Raw genomic sequence first — 24,319 nt, forward strand, 5'->3', positions numbered from 1 at the left:
CTTGTAAATAGTTTTTCTAGTTTGTTCTGTAGGGACCTCTCAGAGATGCCAGTTTAGAAAAGAAATGCTTCAAACTCCTTTAAAAACATGTATAGATCCAGACTGTACCTATATTAAAAATAAAATCAGGGAAAATGATATTAGGTGGAGTTAAAGCCTATAAAAGTGGTATTAGGGAGCTCCATAGTATTTGCCTGTGGACTGAACAGCGTTGCTGTGAGTTCAGACACTGGTGGAAGGGAGCACTTGAACAGTAATGGACAGTTAATTGTGGCAGGCAGATTTATCTCCTGAGGATACTCTTCTTCCTCAGAGAGCTTTTGATGGAGACTCCTGTGTTGGTTTGCACCTCTGCAGCCTTTACAGCACAGCTCTCTGGACAATTGCATGGACTGCCAGTGCAGTGTCTGTGTGTGTATGGACACCAGCAGTGACAGCTTTGGGACAGGCTGGCCATGGCTGTGCCCATCCAGACTGGTGTTCCTAGTCTGCTGTGCCTGCAGTGCAAACCACGCTGTGCCTGCACACTGGCTGGGCAGGACTGGGGCGTGTGCTGCACTTGTCCACCAAGGGATCCCAGGCAGACACATTGTCCTGAGGTTGTGCTGCAGAAGGAAAGTAAGGTAGGAAAAAAGGATCTTTTAAGGGAAAAGATCGATGTGGGCAGGGAGATAATGTTCCTGCTAGGCAGTTGGACCAGAGGGTCATTGTAAGTCCCTTGCAGCTGAAATACTCTACTGAGGAAGAAAAGAGTGGGGGAAGGAGGGGAAATGGAGAAAGGGGACTGCTAGGGAATATCAGAATATCAGTTAATGAGTCTTTACTTTAGGGGCTAAAAGACCCACTTCTGTGAGGCCGTCAGTTCCTTTGTGCTGTCCAGGCAGAGCAGTGCTGGGGGCAGTGTGCAGTGTGAGCCCCATGGTCAGTGTTGTCCGTCTGCTCTAGTCAGGGGGGTTTGTGCAAAGCTTACACAGATCACCGAGAGCCTTTCTTTACTGCCTGCAAATCTTTTTCAGGACAGAGACTTCTGTGTCATCCTGGTGCCACATGATGTGCTGGAGTTCCCCCTGCTGCAGAGTTTTGCTCGAGCTGTCCCTTTGTGTACGTCCAGCCTGGGCCGTGAGCTGTACGTGTTGCACCGGGCGGGATTGCTCACGTGAGTGTGTGCCTGGGGACAGCACTGCTGGGCTCTCAGTGCTGGGGGATAGACTGGCACCAGGGGATTGCTCACGTGAGTGTGTGCCTGGGGACAGCACTGCTGGGCTCTCAGTGCTGGGGGATGGACTGGCACCAGGGGATTGCTCACGTGAGTGTGTGCCTGGGGACAGCACTGCTGGGCTCTCAATGCTGGGGGATAGACTGGCACCAGGGGATTGCTCACGTGAGTGTGTGCCTGGGGACAGCACTGCTGGGCTCTCAGTGCTGGGGGATAGACTGGCACCAGGGGATTGCTCACGTGAGTGTGTGCCTGGGGACAGCACTGCTGGGCTCTCAATGCTGGGGGATAGACTGGCACCAGGCAGCCTGACACCACAGGGGCGTGCCTTTGCTATCCCAGCCCAGCCTTGTGGTTCTGCAAGGTATGACAGAACATCTTGTGAAAATGGAAGCTTCCTGAATGGCACAGAACTGTGCCTGAAGCAATGAGGAGCAGAGCTAAATACCTCAGTCTGCAGTAGCAGTACTGCAGCTGTCTTTGCTGCCTGTCCTGGGGTGCATGCCAGGCCCAGTCAGCTGCATCTCCACAGCACTATATGAGATAGCACATGAACATATTATATTTGTTTGTAGTGAAATGAAGTAGTAACTGACATGACTTTTTTAATGAAACAAAACTGAGGGAATTACAAGTGTGAAAGCAAGCAGTCTTCTGATGCCAGCACTGTATATAGTTTCCTTTAAGTAAAACCAAAGTTCAGCAAGAGGATTCCTTTAAAATTTGTATGTACAGAGCTCAGGTCAGTAAGAGGAATGCTGTTGCAGACCAGCAGCTCCTTGGAGTTCCTGTGTTGTGGGCCAAGGCCAGTAGAGGAACACAGTGTTGTTTGGCCTCTGGGATATGGGTCAGGCATTGATACCTGATAGCCTGGCATAGATTTAATTCTTGGAAACATGCTATGGCTCTTAAGGGAACTGCAGTGCATGTTTCTGGAACATGCAGAACACAGCAGTAACCTCATTGAGTACCTGTTTTATAACACTTCTCTCTTATTTTTAGTGTTGCATCACTTATTTCATGCCTTCAGTGGCTGTGACTCTCTGAATGCTTCTGTAGGCAGAGATGCTGGTGAACTGGGGCAGCAAACCTTTCTTGCTGTGACTTCTGTTATGTGGAGTGAGTTTTCCAAAGCTTTGTTTGTATATCACACGTATCCTGGCCCAAACACCAAGCTTAAATTGTGGCACAGTTGGAGACTTTCTCTTTCTTTGTGTCTTAATGTAGCTCAATACTGTGTGGTTTCAGAGAAATACTCCTGGTTTAATTGCATACTTGATCATCTTCAGTGGTACACAAATAGCTCATGCAGGACCTGGCCAGCTACTCTTGGACCTGTGCAGAAGCTTTTTACCCTGGGATGAAATTGGGCTTCTGGGTCCTGTGTAAGAATCCAGCTGGCTGGAGAGAAGGCCACTGGAGTAATTCCTGGTAGTCTCAGGCACAGCTGCTCAGTAATACACCAGTAGGGTTGGGAGTCATATGTCCTCCTGTGATTTTGATCAAAATTAAACTGGTTATGGAGGTTTTTCAAAAAACCCTCACAATTCCGATTAAACTGTGCGTATTCCAAATGACACCAACCCTTCCATGAAAACAAAATAGGATCATTAGTAGCATTTTCCAAATCCCCCTGCAGCTGTGCAGGATAGTAAGGAAAAATAGCTGTTCATTGAGGTTCAGGGTCAGAAGAGCTTTGGAAGAGCCCAGAATGATGCTTTTGGAAAGTTTCTGGAGAACAAAACCCACAGGGTTCAGCAGCACATACTCTCTTGGAAATAAGTGAAATCTGAGAAAGTAAAAGATGAATATATTGTACTTGCACCAATGGCTTTCAAAAGCATGTGAGTGGAAAGAAAGTCACAGAAAATGGATTAAAAGAAAAACAGGGGTAAGAAGATGGGAATATGAAGACCTGAAAGGGCAAAGTCACAAGAGGCACAGACACAAAATGAGCTCCTGATTAGTACAGATTGTAAAAGGAATAAAAAAAAGTGTTAAGTACACAAAAAGCAAGAGTGGAGCAAATGGAAGTGTGAGTCTGCTACTTAACAGTGAAGGAGAAAAAAATAACAGATGACAAGGTATAGGCTGAGATGCCTAATGGATACTTTCCCTCAATTTTCACTAAAAAGCATAATAGTGCCCTGGTCTCTGAGCAGTCAAAGGACTTGGGCATGTAGAATGAGTTAATTCATTGCTGGGAGAGAAATGAGTACAGATCTCGGGTAGCCCTTCCTCCTGTTTCGTGCTCACGGTGGAGCAGTGTTTATTTAAAAAGAAAACAAGAACGGTTTCACCTTTTTGCATGTTTTTGTCACGTTAAAGATGTGGTTCCTTATGGGCACAACTGCCTTCCCTGGGCATGGGTGGGGAGCAAAGCTTGTGGGCTGGGCTGGGGAGGGGCGTGCTCAGGGGCTGCAGGGTGAGCTGTGCTGCTGGTCCTGCTGCCCATCATCCTCCTCACGTGTTTGGGCTTGCAGTTAATGGTGGACACGCGTTAGAAACTGGGGAAGCTAAGCTGATGCTTGCTTAGTTCAGGATTAGTTTGCAATTTAGTAATCGAGTGTATGTTTTTGAGCACTCAGAAATGGTCAATGGATTGAGCTGTGAAACTTCCCATAACACACCAGATACTTGGTAGGTTTGGGTTTTTTGAAGTACCAGTGCTGTTCATTAAACCCATTCCAGAGGATCCATCTCCATGTGAGTGGGACTGAGGCTGAAGAATGGCACACCTGCTTTTAATTGGAGACAAAAAGAACGGGAATGAAAATTAGACTGTGTGAATTTCAAGTTTTTAACTGTTGGTGAAAGAACTTCAGTTTTGGAAGTGAAGCTGTAGTTCAGCCCCTTGAACAGCACTCTACAAGTGTTTATTACACAAGCTCTGTGTAACCAGGAAGGGTCACTGCCTTTAACAGGCAGTGGGAGAGTTTCTCAGCTGCTGTGGACTGCCACTGTGAAGGGAATTTCGCTGCTCATTAGTGGGTGGGAAGATGTTTCCTCACAGTGTATAAAGGAGCTAAGTGCCAGGCCATTGCTGTCTGTGGCTAATGTGCACACATTGCATAGGCATTCTGATACTGTGTCACTGCTCTGTGGTTACTAATTGGCACTCTGTGCTTCTCAGAGGCGTTCCAGTCATGGAAATTTATCCTTGTGCTACTGTTTGGAGAACCAGGGCCGAACAGAAATGTTAGTAATTTGTTCTTGGGGAAATTCATGTTCCTGCCTTGTGTACCATTTCCAAGGATGACAGCTGGCTGGTTTATCTTTCTCTTCCCTTTCTTCTTTTACTTGCCTTTCTCTGTTGTTCTCCTTTCCCCATGTGCAGCAGTGTGTAGTTAGAGATTCCACATTGACTGTAAAGTTCTCTGCCTCCCTTTTCTGCCAGCTCTTACTCACATGAAGGCAGGTGATACCTGTGGTTATAGGTCATCATTTGCCATGTGACATAGGGCTGTAGGTGCACGAAAACTGAGTGTTTAGTAGCAGATAAAGCAGGATTCTGGAGCTGTCTCAAGCAGATGCTCTGTGATATCTTCTCTTACCATGCAATAGGTTAATGTCTGCATTTGGAACAACAGTCATTTAGCAAGCAGTTTCAACTTCTGCAAGATGTGGGAGGTTCTTGTGGAGAGCATGTTGTCTTAAGCCTGGCAATTGTCTTTACTTTGTCATAGTGAACCTTAATTCTCCTTTTTAGGTCATTTAATGTAAGAAGGGCAACAACTGATGACCTACTTGGTGTCAAAACACTTGTTGAAACCCTTAGCTTGAGTGAAAGGATATGGAATGACTGCAGGATATTCACTCAGGCTCGCAGGGATCCTGTGAGTATTTGTTGCAAACGTGGGTACAAATCTTTCCTAAGATCAGGACTGAACCCAGACTGAAGTGGCTGAGTTCATAGCACTCCTGTAGCAGGTAGATCCAAACTGAAACTTCAGTGTGGGAAAGGTCTGTGTCCAGAGTCCAGCCATATACACTGCTCAAACAGTGCCCTTTGCGGGGAGCACACTGGTTTAACTGGGGTGGTGCACTGGGAGGAGGGTGGTTTCAACTGTGACTGCTACTGTTCAAAGGCTTCTGCTGAAATCACACGTGTACCTGTTGCTTTTGCCTTGCAGGATGGGATGCCAGTGCAGGCTTTTGTAGCAGAAGTTTTGGATCAAATTGTCGGTGTTTCTGTCATCAGGGATGAAATGGTAAATTCTGTTTGTGTTCCATGAGCGCTGTCACTTGGCCCTCACACTAAAGGCTGAGTTTTGTGCTTGCCCACTCTGTGTGCCTAACAGTGTCTGTAAAAATACTGCTTCTAGAAACTCCCTGTCTCCCTGTCTCTCTGTCCTGACTATGTACAGTGTACTGCTCCCCTTCTCTCACATGACTGGCACACAGATATAGAAATGATCCTGTTATTTGCAAGAAGTTGCTGATGTGTTGTGGAAGTTTGCCTCCTGCACGTTTTTGGTGCTCTAGTGCAAAGCCATTCTGCCTCTAAATACGTTTAATCACTAATTTCTCCCCTAATTTCCAACTCAATAAACCACACGTGCTGTAAAAAGCAGTAGTTCTTCTAGATTTACTTCTGTAACTTTTTTTTCCAACAGTAGATTGAATGATTGTGAATCACACTATAAAACAAAGGACAGCATATGCTCTAATGGAGTACAAAAAAGCATGTTGCACATTATTATTGAAAAGTAAACATTCTCTAAGGTTACCTGTGTGGCATTCTGCTAGGACTGAAAAGGTGATTTTAGATTGTTCAGCAGCTCTAATGCTCAGTTTTCAAAATAGAGTAGTCAGTCATTTTCCAAAATAGCTCTTAGTTTAATTGAGAGCATTGAGATAAGAGGATATATTGAGTGTATAAACTTGCAAAAATCAGCTTATCAGTTCAACAGGGAAGACTTGTTGGAGGGTATTTCTTGCACAGCTCCCTCTAGAGTTCCCTTTTTCAGCTGGAATTTGGTGAGAGAACAGTCTGGGCTTCTCTCTTGAACTCAGCAAAATCTGTGTCAGACCTTGGTGGGAAGGGGTCAGGTCTGCATCCCTTGCAAATGAGGGCAGACAAGCTGCAAGAATAGGTTTTGATACAATGAAATTTAATTGAGAACAAAGGCATTTGATGTCAGTGTTCAAATGTCCCTTAACTGAAAGGACTGGCCCTTGCTAAAATCTGCCAGGGTAGCTGCTGATCACTGCTGATTGCCAACTGTTTCGCTTTCCAGGATATCGAGTACGTTCGATCACGTTACAACATTGAAGATTTCATTCATTTTAGTTGCCACCAGCAAGAAGAACATGGACATCTTTGCCACTTTGTCTTAAATCCTGTATTTCATCGCTATACAAAACACTTCCTAAAGGAGATGCTTCGCTTGGCACACAAATCTGCTCTTTACTATCCCATTTATCCACAGTATGTGGAAGGCAAGGTAAGGAGAAAATAATTTGTTTCTTGTGTTAAATATTGCTGCCTTTGCTCACTTTATTTTTTTCTTTGCTTCTGTGAATGACTGCAAACAGGAGTTTTTGTGGCAACCTGCAGCAAACTGCTTTGTTCTTCTTGCCTGACATAATCTGCACTTGTGGGCACAGCTGTCACCTAGTGGGGCTGGTCTGTGACATGTGAGTCCAGACTCACCAGTGTCTTGAGCAAGCTTCTGGGGGAACAGAGACTGGAAGTGTCCTTGGCCTTGGCTCTTTGCCTAGCATGAGGATAATGTACCCTGAGTAAATGCAGAGGATAATCTTAAACACATACTGGTGGCTTAAAAACTCTTCAAAAGCGATTTAGGCGCTTTAGACTCTTTAACCAAAAGTCAGTGGGACTCAGGCACCTCACTGGCTTTGAAAATGGGACTTGTGTTTCTGCAAGTGTCACAGGAGAGCCATAAGAACTGGGTCTCTCCTAACAGAGAAAATCCATTTCTGAGGAGAATGGAATATGTGGAAGCAAACCCAAAGATCCTTTCAGAAATACTCACATGTGCTGTGTTATTGGTCTCAAAGAAGGGAACCCAAGGTAAAACTTGCAAGCCTGTGTAGCCATCTAGAGTTCCCATCTGGCCCAGGCTGGTCAGCTGGGCTCCTGCCAGCACTGCTGGAAACACAGGGTGTGTCCCGAGGGCAGTTCATGCCCCGGTCATCCCTGCCTGTCTCAGGACAGACACAACTGCCCCTGCAGCTCGGGGGCTCTGCATGGCTGGCTGCTCTGAGCACCTGGTCTTTAGATGGTAACTGAGATGGAGCCTGTCCTTGGGGACTCGGGGGGTTTTGAAATCACCACCGCTTCTCCTGTAGGAATTTTGCCAGGTTAGACCTGGATACATTTGCAGAAGGATGTGTTTTCCTGTGCACCTCTGGAGTTGTGTTAAGTGTTCCCCTGTGGAACCTATGTCCCCATGTAGCATTAGGTTCTGAGGTTCTGAAGAGGCACTTAGAGAAATGCAGTTCAATGGCAGTGGATGGATGAAAAAAGTTAAGCCTTACTAATGATTGCAGTTTGGCCTGTTTCCTGGCTAGAGTTCCTCTAAATTACTTTAGCTTGTCATTGCTCTAAGAAGTGGTAAATGGGATGTTTTACTCAGTTTTCAACATAGTAACATCAAGGTTTTTTAATATTTGTGGATTGAATGGCACTTGAGTGTAACTTAGTTTGCATTAGTGTTCATTCTGTATTTCTTGTAATTCTCTTATTTCCTTTTGCCTTTCATGTTGTAAATTATACCAGAGCTAGTCATGCTGTAATAGACAGATACAGCTATTTCTAATGATCCAGGCTGCTCACATGAGCATTAGGGTTTTGTTCACTGCAAATTTCTGCTGGTTTATTAACATTTATCACTTGGATGAACTAGACATTTCAGTCAGTATAGAATTTCTATATAAATTCATCACTGTTCTTTGCCAAGCAGGCAAAGGTTAGTAGTGAGCAGATAACATGGCTTAATGAGGTCAAATCAAGCTGATTCATGATCACTATGGAGAAAAATATCCTCCTGGGGAAAATACTTGTGCTGAAAAATCCCATAAACCAAACCACTTGTTTATCTGTCATTCCCACAGAGATAGTAATGTAATTACTCTCATAATTATCTTCATTAGTGTCAGGAATTATCTGCAATTCATTCCTCTGCTCTGAGTATGTTTGTTTATTTGCTGATTTTTGTCTCAGATTTAGCCAGCAGAGCTAAGAATTGTGTGCTTGCAGAGCCATGCCGCAGACATCTGTGCTGCCCTGTTCTGACATCCTCTCTGCTGAAATATGGATCGCTGTCTTTCAGCTCCAGAGCCCCTGTGCCCATTCCCTGACATCTGCCCTTCATTACATGGCTCCCGTGCGGCCCAGACGACAGATTGTCTATCCTCTGCAAGAGCTTGGCATGAACGCTCCGGCAGAGCGGCTCTCCAAGGATCAGGTGGGTGACAGAAGCAGCAGCAGGCAGGGGCACGGTGCCAGCTCGTGCAGGGTTTGGCAGATGGGATGGCATTACTGACTGAGTGGTGATGGGCTGCTCCTTAATTACACAGCCGGGGTGTCCGGGCCCTCCCAGTGCTCCCAGTCCCCGAGTGGTGATGGGCTGCTCCTTAATTACACAGCCGGGGTGTCCAGACCCTCCCAGTGCTCCCAGTCCCCGAGTGGTGATGGGCTGCTCCTTAATTACACGGCCGGGGTGTCCGGACCCTCCCAGTGCTCCCAGTCCCCGAGTGGTGATGGGCTGCTCCTTAATTACACAGCCGGGGTGTCCAGACCCTCCCAGTGCTCCCAGTCCCCGCTCTGCCGCTGGGCTGGGCTGGCACACCCGGCACTCTGCGGCCACTGGGCAGGACTGTGCTGCACTCTGGGCTTGCACTGGAGCAGCACCTTGTCATGAGGGTACAGTCAAACTCCCAGCACGTGGGAGATGCTCTGCCTTGCTGTTCAGCCCTTCTTCCTGCTAAGTTTATTTTGGGGTTGTGCTCAGCAAATGGAAGAAAGACAGTGCTGTGCTTCTGACTCTGTCTGCAGAAATTGCTGAACTCAACTTCTGTTTTTCAGTGCTGAAGTCAGGTTTCTTCCATGCACGAGACCAACCCTCAAAGAACACTTCAAAACACAAAGTTGATTTAACAGCAAAGGAAAATGATTTTGCTACCAAAAATTTTTATTTCTGTAGAACTGTTGCAATCTGGAGGTTCTAAATGAAAAGTCTCTTAAAGTTTCATCTGTTAAATCACTTAGACCTGATTCTCTTACATTTTTAAGTAACTAAAATTTGCTGTGTAGATGATTCCTCAAAAGAGTAACCAGTGAGGCTAAAATGTTAGGGAAAACACCATTAGTGATAGATACTCTCTGTAGGTAGCTGTAATTTCATGGAGAAACATAATTAGGGAGCTTTATGTCTGTACTAACTTCCAGTTGGCTGAGATGGCTTCCCATATAATATTTTTAGTGCTGTCCTTTTCTCAGTTAGTCAGTAGGTTTTGGCACCCAAAACTTAATTAGGCAGCAGTTGGCAAAGCAAAATCCAAAAGATGGCTGAGGCTGTTGAGTTTGGCTTTGAACAGTCTTCCCTCCACATGCACATCCCTGCCTTTCTCTTCTCTGCAGAATGAACTGTCTGATGCTTTTCTTTAAACCACTTTTTATTTTATCTTTAAAGTGAGCTGTTGCTCTCTTACTGAAAGAGCTCATCTTAGCATTTTCATTGAAGCTGGAAAATCTCAGATTTCCTGTGTCTGAAAGATTTGCAAATATGTTGTCTTCTCTGTTCCCAGGTTCTTCCTGAGGTTTTCTGTGAGTTGTAGGTAGTGACATAATTGTTTAAAATCTCAGAAGTTGAATTTCTATTTAATAATGTGAGATTTTCATTAAAACCTTTTCTGACAAAAATCCCTACCTAAAGGCTGTCACTGTGTAAGTATCCATGCATCTGGCCCAGCATGAATTATGGATTTCTGACAGACTGTGCTCTATCAGAATGGACATCTGGGGCTGAGTGCTGGGTGGTAACTTGAGGATAAAGCTCATCTGCTACTGCTGCTGACTTTTCTGAAATACCGAGAATCTGAAACCACATGAAGTTAAATTGACTCTTGTGTCGAGTGACTGAAGTGACCTTTGGCCACTGTATGTTGGGAAGCTTTGTAGCATAAGGAATAGCCTGCCCCAGCCCAGGGGGTACTCGCAGCAGGAAGGAGCTGGTCTGTAGCTCAGGGAGAGCCAGGCATAAGGCACCTGCCCTCTCTCTGCTCAGAGCCTTGTCAAGGAAGATTGATCCCCATCAATAACCTTGCACTGCCCTGCCAAATCCTGCAGTGAAGTTACAAATGAACCGAGGTGTATTTTGTACATTAATGTAACCAGATCTCAATAGGCATGAAGTTACTATCTTTCTGCCTTTTTGTAGTGATTCAAAAGGCCCTCTGTAAACAGCAAGGTGCAATCTGTGTGACAAAGAGCAACGTGTCCCAACGAGGAGATAAATGTGATAGCTCTGCAGATTGGAAAGGCTGGGAGTTGTCACCTTAAAAAGTACTGTGAGACTAGGTCAAATGTATTTTGGTTGTAGAACATGCTAACAGGCTAGCAAGTGAGGGAAAAGGGACATGGGAAAGCAATACTTTAAGGGAAACTTAGAGAAGAGAGGAAGAAAGGTGGAAGGCAAAGAGTCTGGAGTAGGAATTGGTGGGAAGATGTCTGAAGCCAGCACCTGCATAGCAGTAAGGATACACTTTCTCCTATCATCTTTGTTTTGGTGGCTTTAAACAAGATTGGGGCAGGATCTTGCAGGATGTTGAGATCTGGGCACACAGAGATTCCTGGCGGTGGAGACTGTTCCTCATTTCTTTATCACACACCTATGCCAGCTCATCAAGCTGGTTTGAGCTGAGGGGGCTTTGCCCTCTCCTATTTGAAAGCACCTCTTCCAGATGTGAACCAGTGCCTGTTTTGCTCTGAGAGCTGGAGGACAGGTTATTGCTGTAATTGCTGCTTTGGAGAGCTCTGCAATGGTGGCAGCCTTTGTCATGTGAACTACAAGATAAAGATTGTAAATACAGAGCAGTTCAGAAATGTAAAATTTTCATTGACTGCCTGCCCTAATTGATTGCTTGAGTATCTGTTGCTTGTAATGGAGATAATTGTAGTGATATTCTTGCTTTGATACCCACAAGATGCCCCTTGATATTGAGCCATCAACATCTGCCTCTCATCTACTGCTTTTTCAGCTGCCTTCCTCTTGTTCCAGCCGTTTTTGAGCTCTTGCTCTCCTGTTCTAGCTGCAAAGTGTGTTTTTCCCCAGTAACAGCTTGTGGCTGAGCAGCTCAGCCATGTGGTGTCCGAGCACAGCTCCTGGTCTGTGTGGGGTCTCTGTGGGCTGCTGCTGGCTCAGGATCTCCGTGAGTGTGCAGAGGGAGCCCTGGGCGTTACACTTGCTATCTCCCACTGCAGTCCTCTGGAATGGCACAGATGCTGCCCATGGGATTCACATCCAGTCCTGGAAGTGCCTGGACTTGGGGATACCTGCTGAGCAGCAGGTGTAGCAGAGGTGCCACGTCTTAGCTCAGAATTTCATTTGCCGCACTCTGGAGTTCAGGGCACAGACCTGACAGAGCTCCTACCTGCTCATTAGATCAAACACTTCATACAGCTGTTCCAAAGCAAAAGGAAATCTCTGGGTTTTGTGTTCTGAATCAGCAACCAGTGCTGAAGCGCCAATTGGCAGAAGATCCAAAGATTCAAGCTCTTAATTCCCCCAGTGTTAAAACAGATTAGATTATTATTGTGGTTTGCACATCTGTCAGTCATTTCAGTCATGTTACATTAAAAACCAGTTGGTTACAACAGAATCGTGAATACCTTATAAAGTGCTGCTGGCCTTTACAGTGCATGTCATTATTGATGGAGTAGAAAACTATAGATAATTAAATAATTTTAATGATTTCTTCATAAATAAACAATTTGTAAACTTGTTTGCTTTCTCACCATCTGGGAGCATTCTGTTCTCCATCTGCTTCATGTAATTATCAATGTTAAGGGAAGAATAGGTGATATAATTAACAAGAATAACTGATCCACAGTGAAGAACAAAAATGTCACACATCTGTTGAATTATTTCCTTGTTTTTGCCCTTTCATTATTATTCATGCTATTGGGTCTATTATATTTTTATTTCATGGCTGCATTCAGACTGTTGGGTTTTATTGTGCAGTTTAGAATTGGTTGTTCTGCTCTAGCTCATAAAAAGATGGAACAGTTGCAGAAGCCCATGAAGTGTAGTATAAATTTATTTTGGAAAAAAACCCTCCCAAACCCAATGAAAAATACCAACCCTTTCTCAGTTAATTTCATACATTTTGAGTGGTATTCCAGGGGCACTACAGGAAATGTTCATATCAGAAAAAGTGGTGAATGCAGGAGGGTCAGGCAAAGAGCTGGAGTTGAGTGCTCAGCCCAGCTTGGAGTGCTCTGAGCCTGTCCCCTGAAACTTGTTCAGGATTTGGGTATTGCTGGGGGACAGGATAGATGTTCATCTCTTAGGGAGAGTATCTGCACAGCAGGGAGTTCTCCTGGTTGTCTGGGAAAAATTGAAGCTTAACCTCAGAAGCAATGGTAGATGTTAGTGTGAGGTTCAAGAAGGAACTGGAATACAGGGCACTGTGAACCCAACAGTTTTCAGTGCAGTGTGCAGGTGTTTGTGTGATTCTATGCTCATGGCAAGTGCTATGAATAGATGGCCTGAGAGAATTTAAAATATTAATTAAAACAATAAAATGAGAGAAAATGCTTATAGGATGTTTTTGAGCAGTGTGTCATTGCTTTTAGATTCACTTTATGACTTGTTCCATTGTAGTGTATGTTCACGTGTACGTGCTCAAATGAGTTATGAGTGTAAGAATCATCCGGACTCATTCTCTGTCCTGGGAGCTTTTTATGTCTGTTATAAAGTTGCAGGACTTCAATAAAACAGAATATGTTTACCATGTTTTCTAAAAATAGAAATTAACTATCAGGTAAAACAGGGAAAAAAATCTAAAACATTCTCAGGCTTGACAAAATTTTTGCCTTTTGGGGCAGCTTGTTTTAAAAGGAAAATACAAATGCTCATATAGATCCATTTTATAGAAAACTGGTGTCTCCCCCAACAAACTCTTGGGGTGCTTCACTCTCTGTGGCTTCTACTCTCTGGTGTCTAGGCCAGCTTCTTAGCAGTTGCCTGAACTCTTTGCTTGCTGGTCTCTCTGTAGTTGGGACATACCTGACTGCAGCTGCTTTAGTGCTGCTTTCTGAAATAATGGAACATCACCAGTCCAGATTGAGCACAAGCCACTACCCTGACCTGGGCAGGACTCAGAACTGATGGACTGACAGTTAACACCACCTCACTGTCAAATCCCAGCTAGTCCAGAGTGTGGACTTGAAAATTATAGCTCACTTGCAATTCAGGGGTAATAAAACCCGGTAGTTGAAGTATGGGGATTTTAAAGTGTGGGGGGTGGCTGTGCACCACAGAACAGTCTGTTCTGAACAAGCAAAGCTCTTGTTGAGAGTGGAACAAGGGTCTGTCTCCTTATGTGTCTGAAGAGGCGTGTCAGGAAGGTGGTCAGGGACAGACATGAGCACCGTGCAGCTCCAGAGCATCTGCTTTGGGGTGTGCATCTGCCCACCCAGAGTGCCCACCCCGGGCACTGTCCATTCCCCCCCCCGGGCACTGTCCATTCCCCACCCCGGGCACTGTCCATTCCCCCCCCCGGGCACTGTCCATTCCCCACCCCGGGCACTGTCCATTCCCCACCCCGGGCACTGTCCATTCCCCCCCCCCGGGCACTGTCCATTCCCCACCCCGGGCACTGTCCATTCCCCACCCCGGGCACTGTCCATTCCCCACCCTGCTCTGCCCCCCTGGCCACAGCACCTGCCAGCCTTGCTGCCCTCTGGAATAGCAGTGCCCAGCATAGCTCAGAGGGCTCAGGGAGAGCAGTCAGTGCAGTCTGACCCTCTCACTGTCTGCTCTAAAGCAAAGCATGTCCTGGCCTGGGAGAACAGCTGGTACAATAGGGGGGTTTATTTTGGCAGTTTCAGTTCTGTGTATATGCAGTTTGAGGCACTGGAATGTACTGAACGTGCCTAAAATATAAAAGGTTTGTGAGGGTTTGGTTTCTTTGTTATCTTAGTAGAGGCCTATTGTTGAAAAAGAATAAATACAGCAGAGAGCCTAGGGATGATGAACAAGAGAATTCCCTGTGTTTTAAATATCAAGGCTCATGTATCAAAGTTAAAACAGCAGAGTTCCTACACGTTACAATTTGTGTGTGGATGTATTGGGATCACAAACAAAGGCTGGGTGTGGATAGTTTTCACTTAACCAGGAGAGGAATATTAATTTTTAAAGCAGTAACTGTTGCTTAAGATGCTCTTGTGCCTGAGTAATGAATTTTTAATGCTTTTGTGGTACGTACATAGATAAAAATCCATTATTTATTGTTCTTCCCCTTGGCTGGTGAAGGTGATGATTTTATAGCACCAGTAGGCACACAAACAGGCGTTCTGAACTGAGGCTGATAACAAATTTCCTTACTGTAAATGTCAGTGGGGCTTGTGTGGTGCTGCCATTACATCTTGTTTGGAAGGCAGAGGATCACACCGCTATGGGAGGCACCAGATGGCATCATTAACAGGAATGTTTACCACTTATGTGCATGTGTGAAATTAAAAGTAAGATGACCTATCTTTGTTTTGAAAGCGTGGTGTCAGTGCTGTACAGGTGTTAATGATATTTGCTGCAAACTGAAATAGGCATTTCTGCTTAAAAACAGGTCAGACTTGGTTTAAAGCTTTTTCAAAGCATTTTGTTAGATTGACTTTGATAATTCCAGCTTGTAGGGAGGGCACAGATATTTTTTTCACAGAAAGGTAATGTTTGCTATTATAAAATGGAGAACCACAGCTGCTGTCATGCAAACAGGACTCTGTAGTAACCCACAAATCAACTTCCCTTCATATCCCTGTACCATTATTTACCTGGTGTTCATTATTTTCAGTATGAAATATTATGACTTTTTACATTTTATTTTTTTAAGCTTTTAATTTTACACATATCTTAAATGTTTCAGTGAATAGTCCAGTATATTGAGAATTGCTGCCTGTGTTGCCATGGGTGTGTGTGTGCAGTGGGTGGAGTGGGCAGAGGTGCTGCTGCCCTCTCCCTGGCAGCTCCGGCTGGTGAGCAGGGTGTGTGTCGGGGTGGGTGCCTCTGCAGGCAGGCTCAGTGTCCCCTCTCTGTTCTTCTCTTCCCTGGACAGAAGGGGAAGAACTGAGCCCACTGACAGTGGCACTGTTCAGAGTTCATTTCTCTGGCCTTTGAAGCAGGGCAGCAAGCAATTGTGGGATTTTTGTGAGTGGGAACTGCCCAGCCCTCTCTGGGCTGAGGATCCAAATGTCAGTGCTCAAAGGGAAAAAGAGCAGCTTCTACCATGGTAACAGTGGTTCTGCAAGGAAAAGAAATAGCTGTGTCTGTGCTCTGCTCTGCTTTGCTGCTAGTTGGAGTTACAGGGGAAATCCCTGGTTTTGTAGGGACTCATGGGGATGGACATAGGATTGCCTGTATAGATACTGTTCTTCTAGAAGCTGAAGATCAGCATTTACTTGTATGAGATTGGTGTAATAATATTGACTTCATTTTATAAAGGTCTTGGAGGTCTGTAGATGAAAAATATTCTGTGAAGGTGAGGTGTTACCTGCCTATGCCACAGTTCCCAAAGAAGGATTCTTTGGCAAAGATGACAAAATAATAAGGGTACACTCTTCATCACTGTTGCTCTTTCTGTTCTCTTCTGTTTCTGGTGTTTGTGGCAGTCTGTAAATGCTTGGAAACAGCTTTTGAAAACATGTTTGCAGACATTTCTAATGAGGCTTTTTGGAATGTAGCTAGTATTTAGAAAACAATTGCTAATGCAGGTTGAAAAAGCATGCATTTTCCAATGAGTTGTTCATATCTCCTTGGTAAACATTGATTTTTCTTTTTTTAACTTGTGGTTCAAATGGAGCTTGAAATTAAAATAGCTCTGTTTGCTCACCTTCTTGTTTGCCAGTCACTGTTGCTGAGCTCAGCACTGCTCTAGGACAGGTTTGCTAATTGTTTTCACTCCTTCTGATGGTTTTTACAGTAACAGTTCAAATCACATCAATCCTCTACAGCAGTAACTATCACTCAGGTTTCTCAGTAACAAATGCTGAATTAAAACAAAAGCATTGTCAGCAGACACAGAATCCTGCAGGATAGGGCAGGGAGGGCCCCTCCCAGTGGTTCCTTGTTACTCCCTGTGGTAGTGAGGGATCTGTGAAGATGCTGAGTACATAACAGATGAGCCAGCCCTGTGTTTGCCATGTAGTACCCTGAGCAGTCCTGAATTTGGGCCACTTCAGCACCCTAAACCTGTAGCCAACTCTTCTGTGTGTTTGGCTGGGCAAGGCACGAGTCCTCACGGTGTCATTAAGTCAAGTCTAAGTTTAACAGTTGGACTCGATGATATAAGGGGTGTTTTCCAGCCTGACTGATTTTGTGACTCTGCAGTGTTATGGAGCCTTTGCATGAGGAGTCCCAGCAAGCAGTGTGCCAGCTCTCTGACACAGCAGTGATGTGTTACTGGGGTACATTTATCAATGCCCAGTTCAGAACACAGCACTGCTCTTGTGTCACAGCTGAAATCCTTTGTCTAACTTGTTTTTTCAGTTTTGGGTGCTCTGTTTCCATTTTTTTCTGTTAGAATGAAGGTAATATTTGCTATAAACCCTGACCTGTTGTAGAAAAATTATAATAAATATATTTAGAAAACCTACGAATAGCTCAGGGTCCAGTGTTTTAAAAACAGAACTAAAAGAGGAGCTACAAAATATTCTGGATGTGAGTTTGTACCACCAGCACAATGTTGTTGAGTAAATGTACCCTGAATCTGTTCCCAGGGCATGTACAAACTGGACAGGAGAGCTGGGCATGAAGCTGGGCATGGTTGGAAAGGGCAAAGGAAATAATGCATGCAAGTGAGTCTGCTGAAACCTGAGCAGTACTTTGTCTCTTTTTTCCATTGGTTACTTGGAGTAGAAGGATGTGAGTTTGGGATGCCATAAACTGATCCTGCTCTGGCACATGTTGTGCTGTGAGACCACCAGTGAGAGCCGTCAGGCAGTGCAGGGGGTGGTTGTCAGTGGAGTGCTCTGGGAAGTGCAGCAGTGTTTTACTGAGGGATGGTTTGAAGGCCCCTGAGTGATGGCACTGGCTGGCTGTGTGCAGGAATATCCCTGTGGTTTGGTGCCTAAGGGCCACCACTGCCAGCTCCACTGTCCCTCTGCCTCAGGGTGGGAGCAGTGGGGGGGCAGGGGTGCCAGGCACCCTAAATAATCTCTTTGAGAACCAAAGAAAATTCTCTTTTCTGAGCTACATAGGCCTCTTCTACCAATGGCAATTAGTGCTTTTTGCCGTGCATTAGTTAATGATTGCTGGTTTATTTAATAGATTGGATACAAAATAAACAAGTTGGTTTGCTATTGACCTATCAGTTATGATGTCTGATTACCCCTCTGGGGAACATATGTAGCCATTTGTCCTGACACTTTGTTAAAATAGGTGGTATTATGGGACCAATCCACCTAATTCCTCACTCCCTGGGGCCGTTTAGTGTACTTAGCTGTGGAAAGGTGATTTCTGGAGCATGACAGCTGTTGGTGCTGGGGCCATTGTGTGGGGAGCACCACGGGTTATATTCTGCTAAAACGCTGCCTTTGTGTCATTGATACAGAAGCCATTTCATAAATTAGATACAACTCTTCCCAGGGAAATTGTATTCCTGCTCTGTGTTTGGCTGCTGGAATACATTAACGTGAGCCACCAGCACAGAGCAGCAGTAGATGATGTTTGACCTTGGCATTGCCATGAGGCCTGTTGGGTTTGTCCTGTCAGCTGCTGGCATCCCTACCTACTTTTGGTGATTAGGGGTGTTACAAGTAGTTTCTCATTGTGGTTTTTTACCCCTTATTAATTTATTAAAAGTCACATTTCGACAGAAACATCACTAATTGTTTTCCCCCCAGAAGACCATGCTTTCCTACGAAGTTGCGACCCTGTGTGTGCAGCAGAGCCCAGCCTGTCAGAGTTCCTGTCTGCTGACCCAGGGAATGGGAATGGCAGCAGTAGAGCCTGAAGCACCGTGTCTTCCACACCTGTTTGTGGGACCAGGAGGGCTCCACGTGTCAGCATTGGCAGGGCTACATCACATGTAGTTGGGGCATGACCATTTAGCTTGTTACAAAGAACATGGCTTTATTTTAAGCAGTGGGGGATGCCTGTAGTACTTGGCACCAGTTCTTCTTATTTCCTAAAGCTTCTCCCAGCAATTTTTAGTGGACTATGAAAGGCTTTTTCATTTTCTGAAATGTGGAACTATTATAGGTATATTCTAACTTGTGACCCAAATCCTTTTAGTGGCAGATCCTGCTGTAGGGAGTGTTTAACCATGTCCAAAAGCACTGGCTGTGGATGGAACTGTTTGGCTTCTCTGTGCACTTGCTGCTGTCCCGTGTAACTCTGACAGGAGCACGAGGGTGGTTCTGTGCTTCTCCCTGGCAAGCCCAGGCATTCTTCACTGCAGCGTGAGCTGGCTGGCACACAGCTGACCTCTGCTAAGCAGCCACCATGGGCTGGTATACTTCTTAAGATATCTTCTGGAATTTTCCTAGGGCAGTACAGTCCCTGAGATGAATGTGGCTCACCACTGGATGTCCTCATTGCACTATGGTGAACTGCAACTTGAAGAACATTTATCTGGCAGTAAAAAATAATGTTGCCTGACCAAAGGCAACATTTAGTTTTGCCACATTCTAAATGGCTTGCTATGCAGTGATGCCATTTGGCAAGGCACTGGTCCATAATCTTTCCTTAAGGACAGCACTAGTCATTCTCCAGACAGTTTTCCTCCTTCTGTGCTGGGGCTGTGCTGAAACTCCAGCTGTGGGGCTCCACCAGTGCAGAGACATGGCATAAAAGATCTCCTGGGGATCTCAGTGTGCCACGTACTTCTTGAGAAGGCACATGTAATTACCATAGCTTTAAAATAAAACACTCTCCATCTATTGAATTACTGTCAACTAATATATAGAGAATATATTTCTACTGTAATTTCATAGGAGGAATTCAGAGGGCTTAATATCATTAACCCTCTGCCTCCTATTTGTAGTAGAGGAAAACCTGTTAGAAGCCTTGGATTGCTTCCTGCCTAAGTGCCACAGCAGGAATTTATAGGAGAAGTGTCTGACAAACATCAGAAGTGGCTCCATTTTGCATTGGCCTTCCCAGTGCATTTATGACTCTGCACTTATGCATTCTATGAAATGGGAATGTAGGCAACCCAGAGCAATCAGAAAAATGCAGTGTGATGGACTGTGAGATGGGAAGTATTTCCCTGCCTCCCATCAGAAATTCAAAAGCTAAATATAGTTCAGGGCAGAAAAAAAATTGTCAAATGCAATGTTACCTCTTGGCTCTTTCTTGCATATTGATTTTGAGAATCTCTGTTAGGTAGAGAGACTTAAAGACACATGGAGGGAAAAAAAACCACATGGAGTCTATTGCCTGCATAGCCAGGGTGTGCATTAAGTAGTATGGAAACTGAGATTAGTAATTACAAATGCTGTAGTAAGATTTTGTGACTGGAGTATTGATCCCGGTGGCATTGAGGTACTTGCTTATGCATGTGACCGCCTGGCTTTCTGGGTGGCTCTGTATTTCAAGAAAAGAGAAGGATAATTTTGGGAGTTTTCAATGTAACACATGAAGACACTCAAAATATAAGTTTCTAGTTAATTTGAGTGAAACCATTTCCATAAATAAACCAGCATGAGTGAAAACTGCTCTAGAAGGCATAAAAATGGCCTTAGCAGTATAGAAATGCATGTTCTCCAGGTGTTTGCTAAATGCAGTGAGTGATAGCATAGGTGGTGTTTTGTCCTCTCCTAGGAGGGCTCCAGAGTACCTTGCTCAGGAGAAGCCAGATCATTCAGCTCTGCTAATTTTCTGTGACCTATTAAACATGCATGTATTTCAGCATTTCTGTATAACTTATCTGGTGCTGTGCACAGAAAAATCATGCTATTAGTCATGTCAGTGAGCCATAAAAAGTTTGGTGTGAATGCAAGGTAACACATCACTGTGAGTTTAATGCTTCTTAGCAGGCTTTGGCTGCTTTTTTAATGCATTTCTGTGTCATGTTCCATATGTTTTTACAGTTGAGTTTTTCTTTGAACCTCACAAATCGAAAGCTGGTGCTGGAATCTAAAGTGTCCATCAACACTAGAATTGTGGTGGTTGGTGCATCCGATGTTGGAATCTCTTTTTTGGAAACACTGATTTTTTGGTAAGTTTTTAATTTTGTTTCCTTTACTGAGAAGAATGTGTTCCTTTCTGTATGAAGGAACTTGTGTCCCTTCTATATGAAGGGGCTTGTTTCTTCCATGTGAGGTGTGCCTTGAGTCTGTCTCAGAGCATTTGCTGAGACAAGTTACAGGTGTGAGCACCCATAGCTGCAGGGAGGTGTGTGCTGGCACCCTGGCTTCCTCTGGGGCTCCCAGGCTGCCCAGCTGCTCCAGGTCCCCCGGAGATCCTCAGGGTGGAGGCACACTGACAGTGAGAATTGGAAGCACTTAAAGTCTCCCTGGATGTTGTTCTTACACCAGATTGTTAGGGGTGGAAGTCAGTAGCCCTTCATGTGTGCTCCAAAGCAGTGTTGACCTTTAAAGCCAGTTGTGCCCAGTGGGATCTCAAATTGCTGCTTGGATCCCTCCTTCCCTTCCCTTGTGATGATGCCATGTTTTCAGAGCTGTGCAGAAATGTGCCATGTGAGCTTGTTGAGTTGTCTCGCTGTGATGTTTTGATTCTCATGACACCTTTTGATTCCCTTGATTCTGATGAGGTTTGTGATGTTTGGGATTGCTCAGGAGTCACTGTTGTAATTTCTGTCAATTCTGCCGGTTTGCTGCAGACCTGGGTGTGGGTGTGGGAAAGGTCTGGCAGAGGACACCACTCTGTCAGTGACCCCACCTGGAGCATGTGCTGGCAGCATTCACTAAAGCATTTTTTCAGCAGTAAAACTGCAAATAGAATTGCTGTGGTTATCTAGAATTATCCAAATTGGAGTAAATAACTGTATAAACTTGTGGAGAAGGGGAGTATGCAGCTGTTTTTATACCTAAGGCAGGGAAAGCTGGTGGGTGAGGTCTGCTGTTTCACAGCCTTCCCAAAGTGAGGACAGGGTGCCCTCTCTGATGTTTCACTGTTGCAGCTCCTGTGCCAGTACCTCCTCCACAGCAGTTTCAGGGGCTTATTGGGAAGTCAGACTGTGAAAATGCAGTTTCTTTGATGCAGTCAGTGTTTTCTGCAGTTTATTCACACATACTAGAGATGTCTTGAAACACTTGCAGAAATGAATATGAAATTCAAATCCTGAACATGATTTTTATGACAAAATGCTACAGGAGCTGGGGGAGTCTGGTGCTTTATTGGGGGGGCAGAGAATGAAAAATCCTGCCTTTTTTTCAGTTAAGCCAGGAATTTGTATTTCTACAACAACCACTGATAACATCACAAATGAAAATGAAATCAGTATGTCAAGAGAAGAATAAGTTGAAGTGCTTTATAGATGTTGTACTGCTGGAGCAGTGCAGAAAAAATTCCTGCTCCTTGCTCTTTATTATGTTCCTGGCTTTTCCTGTAAAGCATCCTATCTTGGGGTAAATCACTTCCTCTCATCCTCCTGTTATTAGCACCTTTTAGGCTTTCAGTTCCACCCTGAATTCAGTTAAAGATGCACTTCAGAGCTTTTAACCTCTTTCTTACTACTCCCCCTGTGCTGTTTATTGCTGTGCTTTCAAACACTGTGAGGGAAACCAAAGTGTGTTTGTGCTCCAGGTGTGTCAGCCAGCAGCTGAGTCTGTAGTGAACAGGCCTTTACAGCTGTTGCCCTCAGAATGTCTCAGCCAAGGCTTTCCAGGCAGGAGTTAGTATGATCCCAACTCTAGCAGAGTTCCTGCAGGACACATCCCCTTGTGTGTAGCAGAGAGCTTGTCTGCAGTGCTGCACAGCTGAGCTCCTGCCTGAGCCATGGGGTGCTGCTCCAGGAGCGACTGAGTGCACTGAGTTTATATTAATAGGGGTATAAATTTAGGAAAGATTATTTTTTAATTTTCACATCAGCAGCAAATAGCCTTCTGATCAATGTGAAGGCCTTTTAAAGCAGTTTAGTTTAATTTGCTCATAATTTTCTAATATTCCCTGCGAAGGTTACGTGCACTAAAAATAGCTGGATTGAATCAATTTGTGAGCCCTAATCCTTAAAAAGAGGAAGTTATTTTCTCGTTGTTATTCTTCATAGTTAATTATTTTACATTATCAGTCACCATGGAAACACTCAAATGTAATTCACTTACCGACATGGCAGTTATTGGAACTTGATCTTGTGAATGTTTTCAACTTCTTTGAGACTGAGGAAATATGTTTTTTTATTAAGCAGAGAAATAACCCTAAGAGTGAGCTCTGCTCCCCTGCGTTGGGATGGCTCCTGCTCCTACTGTGCTGTGGGCAGCACATCCCAGGGCACAGCACTCCTGGGGCAGTGCCATGGAGCAGCTGTGGCACTGTGCACACCCACCTGGACCCCAGAGGAGCTTTGGAAACCTCTGTGCTGCTCAGGGCAGTGTGTGCTGGCAGCTGGACCTCCCAGACCTCTGCCCTGCTCTCTGGCTCTGTGCTGGTTCCTGCTGCTGGAGCCTTGGGAAGCAGTCCCAGAGGACAGAGCACTGGGGCACCCACTGGAGTCCTTCACTTCACAGGGCCCTGCAGGAATGCTGCAAACAGGTGTGTGGAGTAGCTTGTGAGTGCAGGGAGCTTCCTCCTAATCCTGGGGTGCTCTGAGCCCTGGGGAATCGCTTCCGTGTTCTCCATCCAGTGCTGGGGCAGTGCAGGTGATACCACTTTTCAGGTTTCACCATTCAAATAAGTATTTCCTGGTTTTTTTATTTTTTTTTTCTTGGAATGTAGTCATATGCAGACATGTTTTGAGCTGTACTGCTGCTTTTCTTGGCAGTGCACATGGATTTTATTGGAGAGCCAGGTGACTGGTGGAGTCAGTAGGGAGAGCAGAGCCTGGCCTCTCTCGTGCTGACCAGCCAGTGTTTGGGAGGTACAGGTGTGACAGTGGGAGGTTTCCTTGTTCGGTTTTTTTTTCCTTTGCTAGTTTGAGTGATGGGCATGGCAGCAGCATTAGGCCAGAAGAACACAGGATTGCAAACCCCAGCGTTTCCAGGTTGTTCCAGGGGCTGGTTCCTGGAGCAGCCTGTGAACTCGTGTGCCCCAGCTGCCAGGGTGGAAGTTGGGCTGCAGGAATGCAGAGCTTGCTCCCAGCAGTATCTTGTCACTGGTTCCAGTGCAGGGAACCAATTGGCTTTTATCCACCTCTTTGCATATAGCTGTGGAAAATGCTATTGTGTTCTGATTATAGGGAAAACCCTTCTTAATCCATGATTTTGAAAACCTCCTTAATCCAACCCCTGGTGTAAACAATGACTTACTCTCTGCAGATGCTGGAATATACATAGCATGCTACATAAAATAGCCATAAATGACTGGTGGCTCAGATCACAATATTTCATATGAAGTTGTTGTGAAATCCATTTCCCTCTCCATATGGGTGCATTAAAATAACTACCGTGTTTAAAACCCAGATGGATTAAAGTAACTTTTGTCAAAGCCCTGAACTTTATTCTTAGGGTAGAATCAGAGTCCCGCACAGTAAATCTGAGTTTTTCTCTGCAGGATGAGTTCAGGGTACCCAGGATCAGCTCTGAAAGGGCAGGGTCTGAACAGGGTTCCCAGCAGAGCAGCTACCGCTGCCGTATCTGGCAGCACCGGGGTGCACAGTATCCTGCACATCTGGCCTGTTTGGCAGTAGTTAGCATAATGCTTGCTGGTTAATTAGGCTTTTTATCTTTGCATTTGTCTGGGAACATCTGAAGCCTTCCATGTTGCCTGTCACTAATTAGTTGACTAATTAAATAGTTAG

The 24,319-nt window shown here is 45.0% G+C and overlaps 1 protein-coding gene across 6 annotated transcripts in view; it reads left to right on the forward strand.

Annotated features, from left to right (window-relative positions):
* Window positions 1–24,319, forward strand: part of CFAP61 (cilia and flagella associated protein 61) — a 96,198-nt gene that overhangs the window by 24,570 nt on the left and 47,309 nt on the right. For all 6 annotated transcript variants that reach the window (XM_064650903.1, XM_064650899.1, XM_064650900.1 and 3 more), the window contains 6 exons: window positions 1,017–1,156; window positions 4,926–5,052; window positions 5,350–5,427; window positions 6,457–6,663; window positions 8,515–8,649; window positions 20,493–20,620. In XM_064650903.1, the coding sequence (XP_064506973.1) occupies window positions 1,017–1,156; window positions 4,926–5,052; window positions 5,350–5,427; window positions 6,457–6,663; window positions 8,515–8,649; window positions 20,493–20,620 (815 nt within the window). The remainder of the gene's footprint in view (window positions 1–1,016; window positions 1,157–4,925; window positions 5,053–5,349; window positions 5,428–6,456; window positions 6,664–8,514; window positions 8,650–20,492; window positions 20,621–24,319) is intronic.

Source organism: Pseudopipra pipra, chromosome 3, assembly GCF_036250125.1.
Source record: "Pseudopipra pipra isolate bDixPip1 chromosome 3, bDixPip1.hap1, whole genome shotgun sequence".
Taxonomy (NCBI): domain Eukaryota; kingdom Metazoa; phylum Chordata; class Aves; order Passeriformes; family Pipridae; genus Pseudopipra; species Pseudopipra pipra.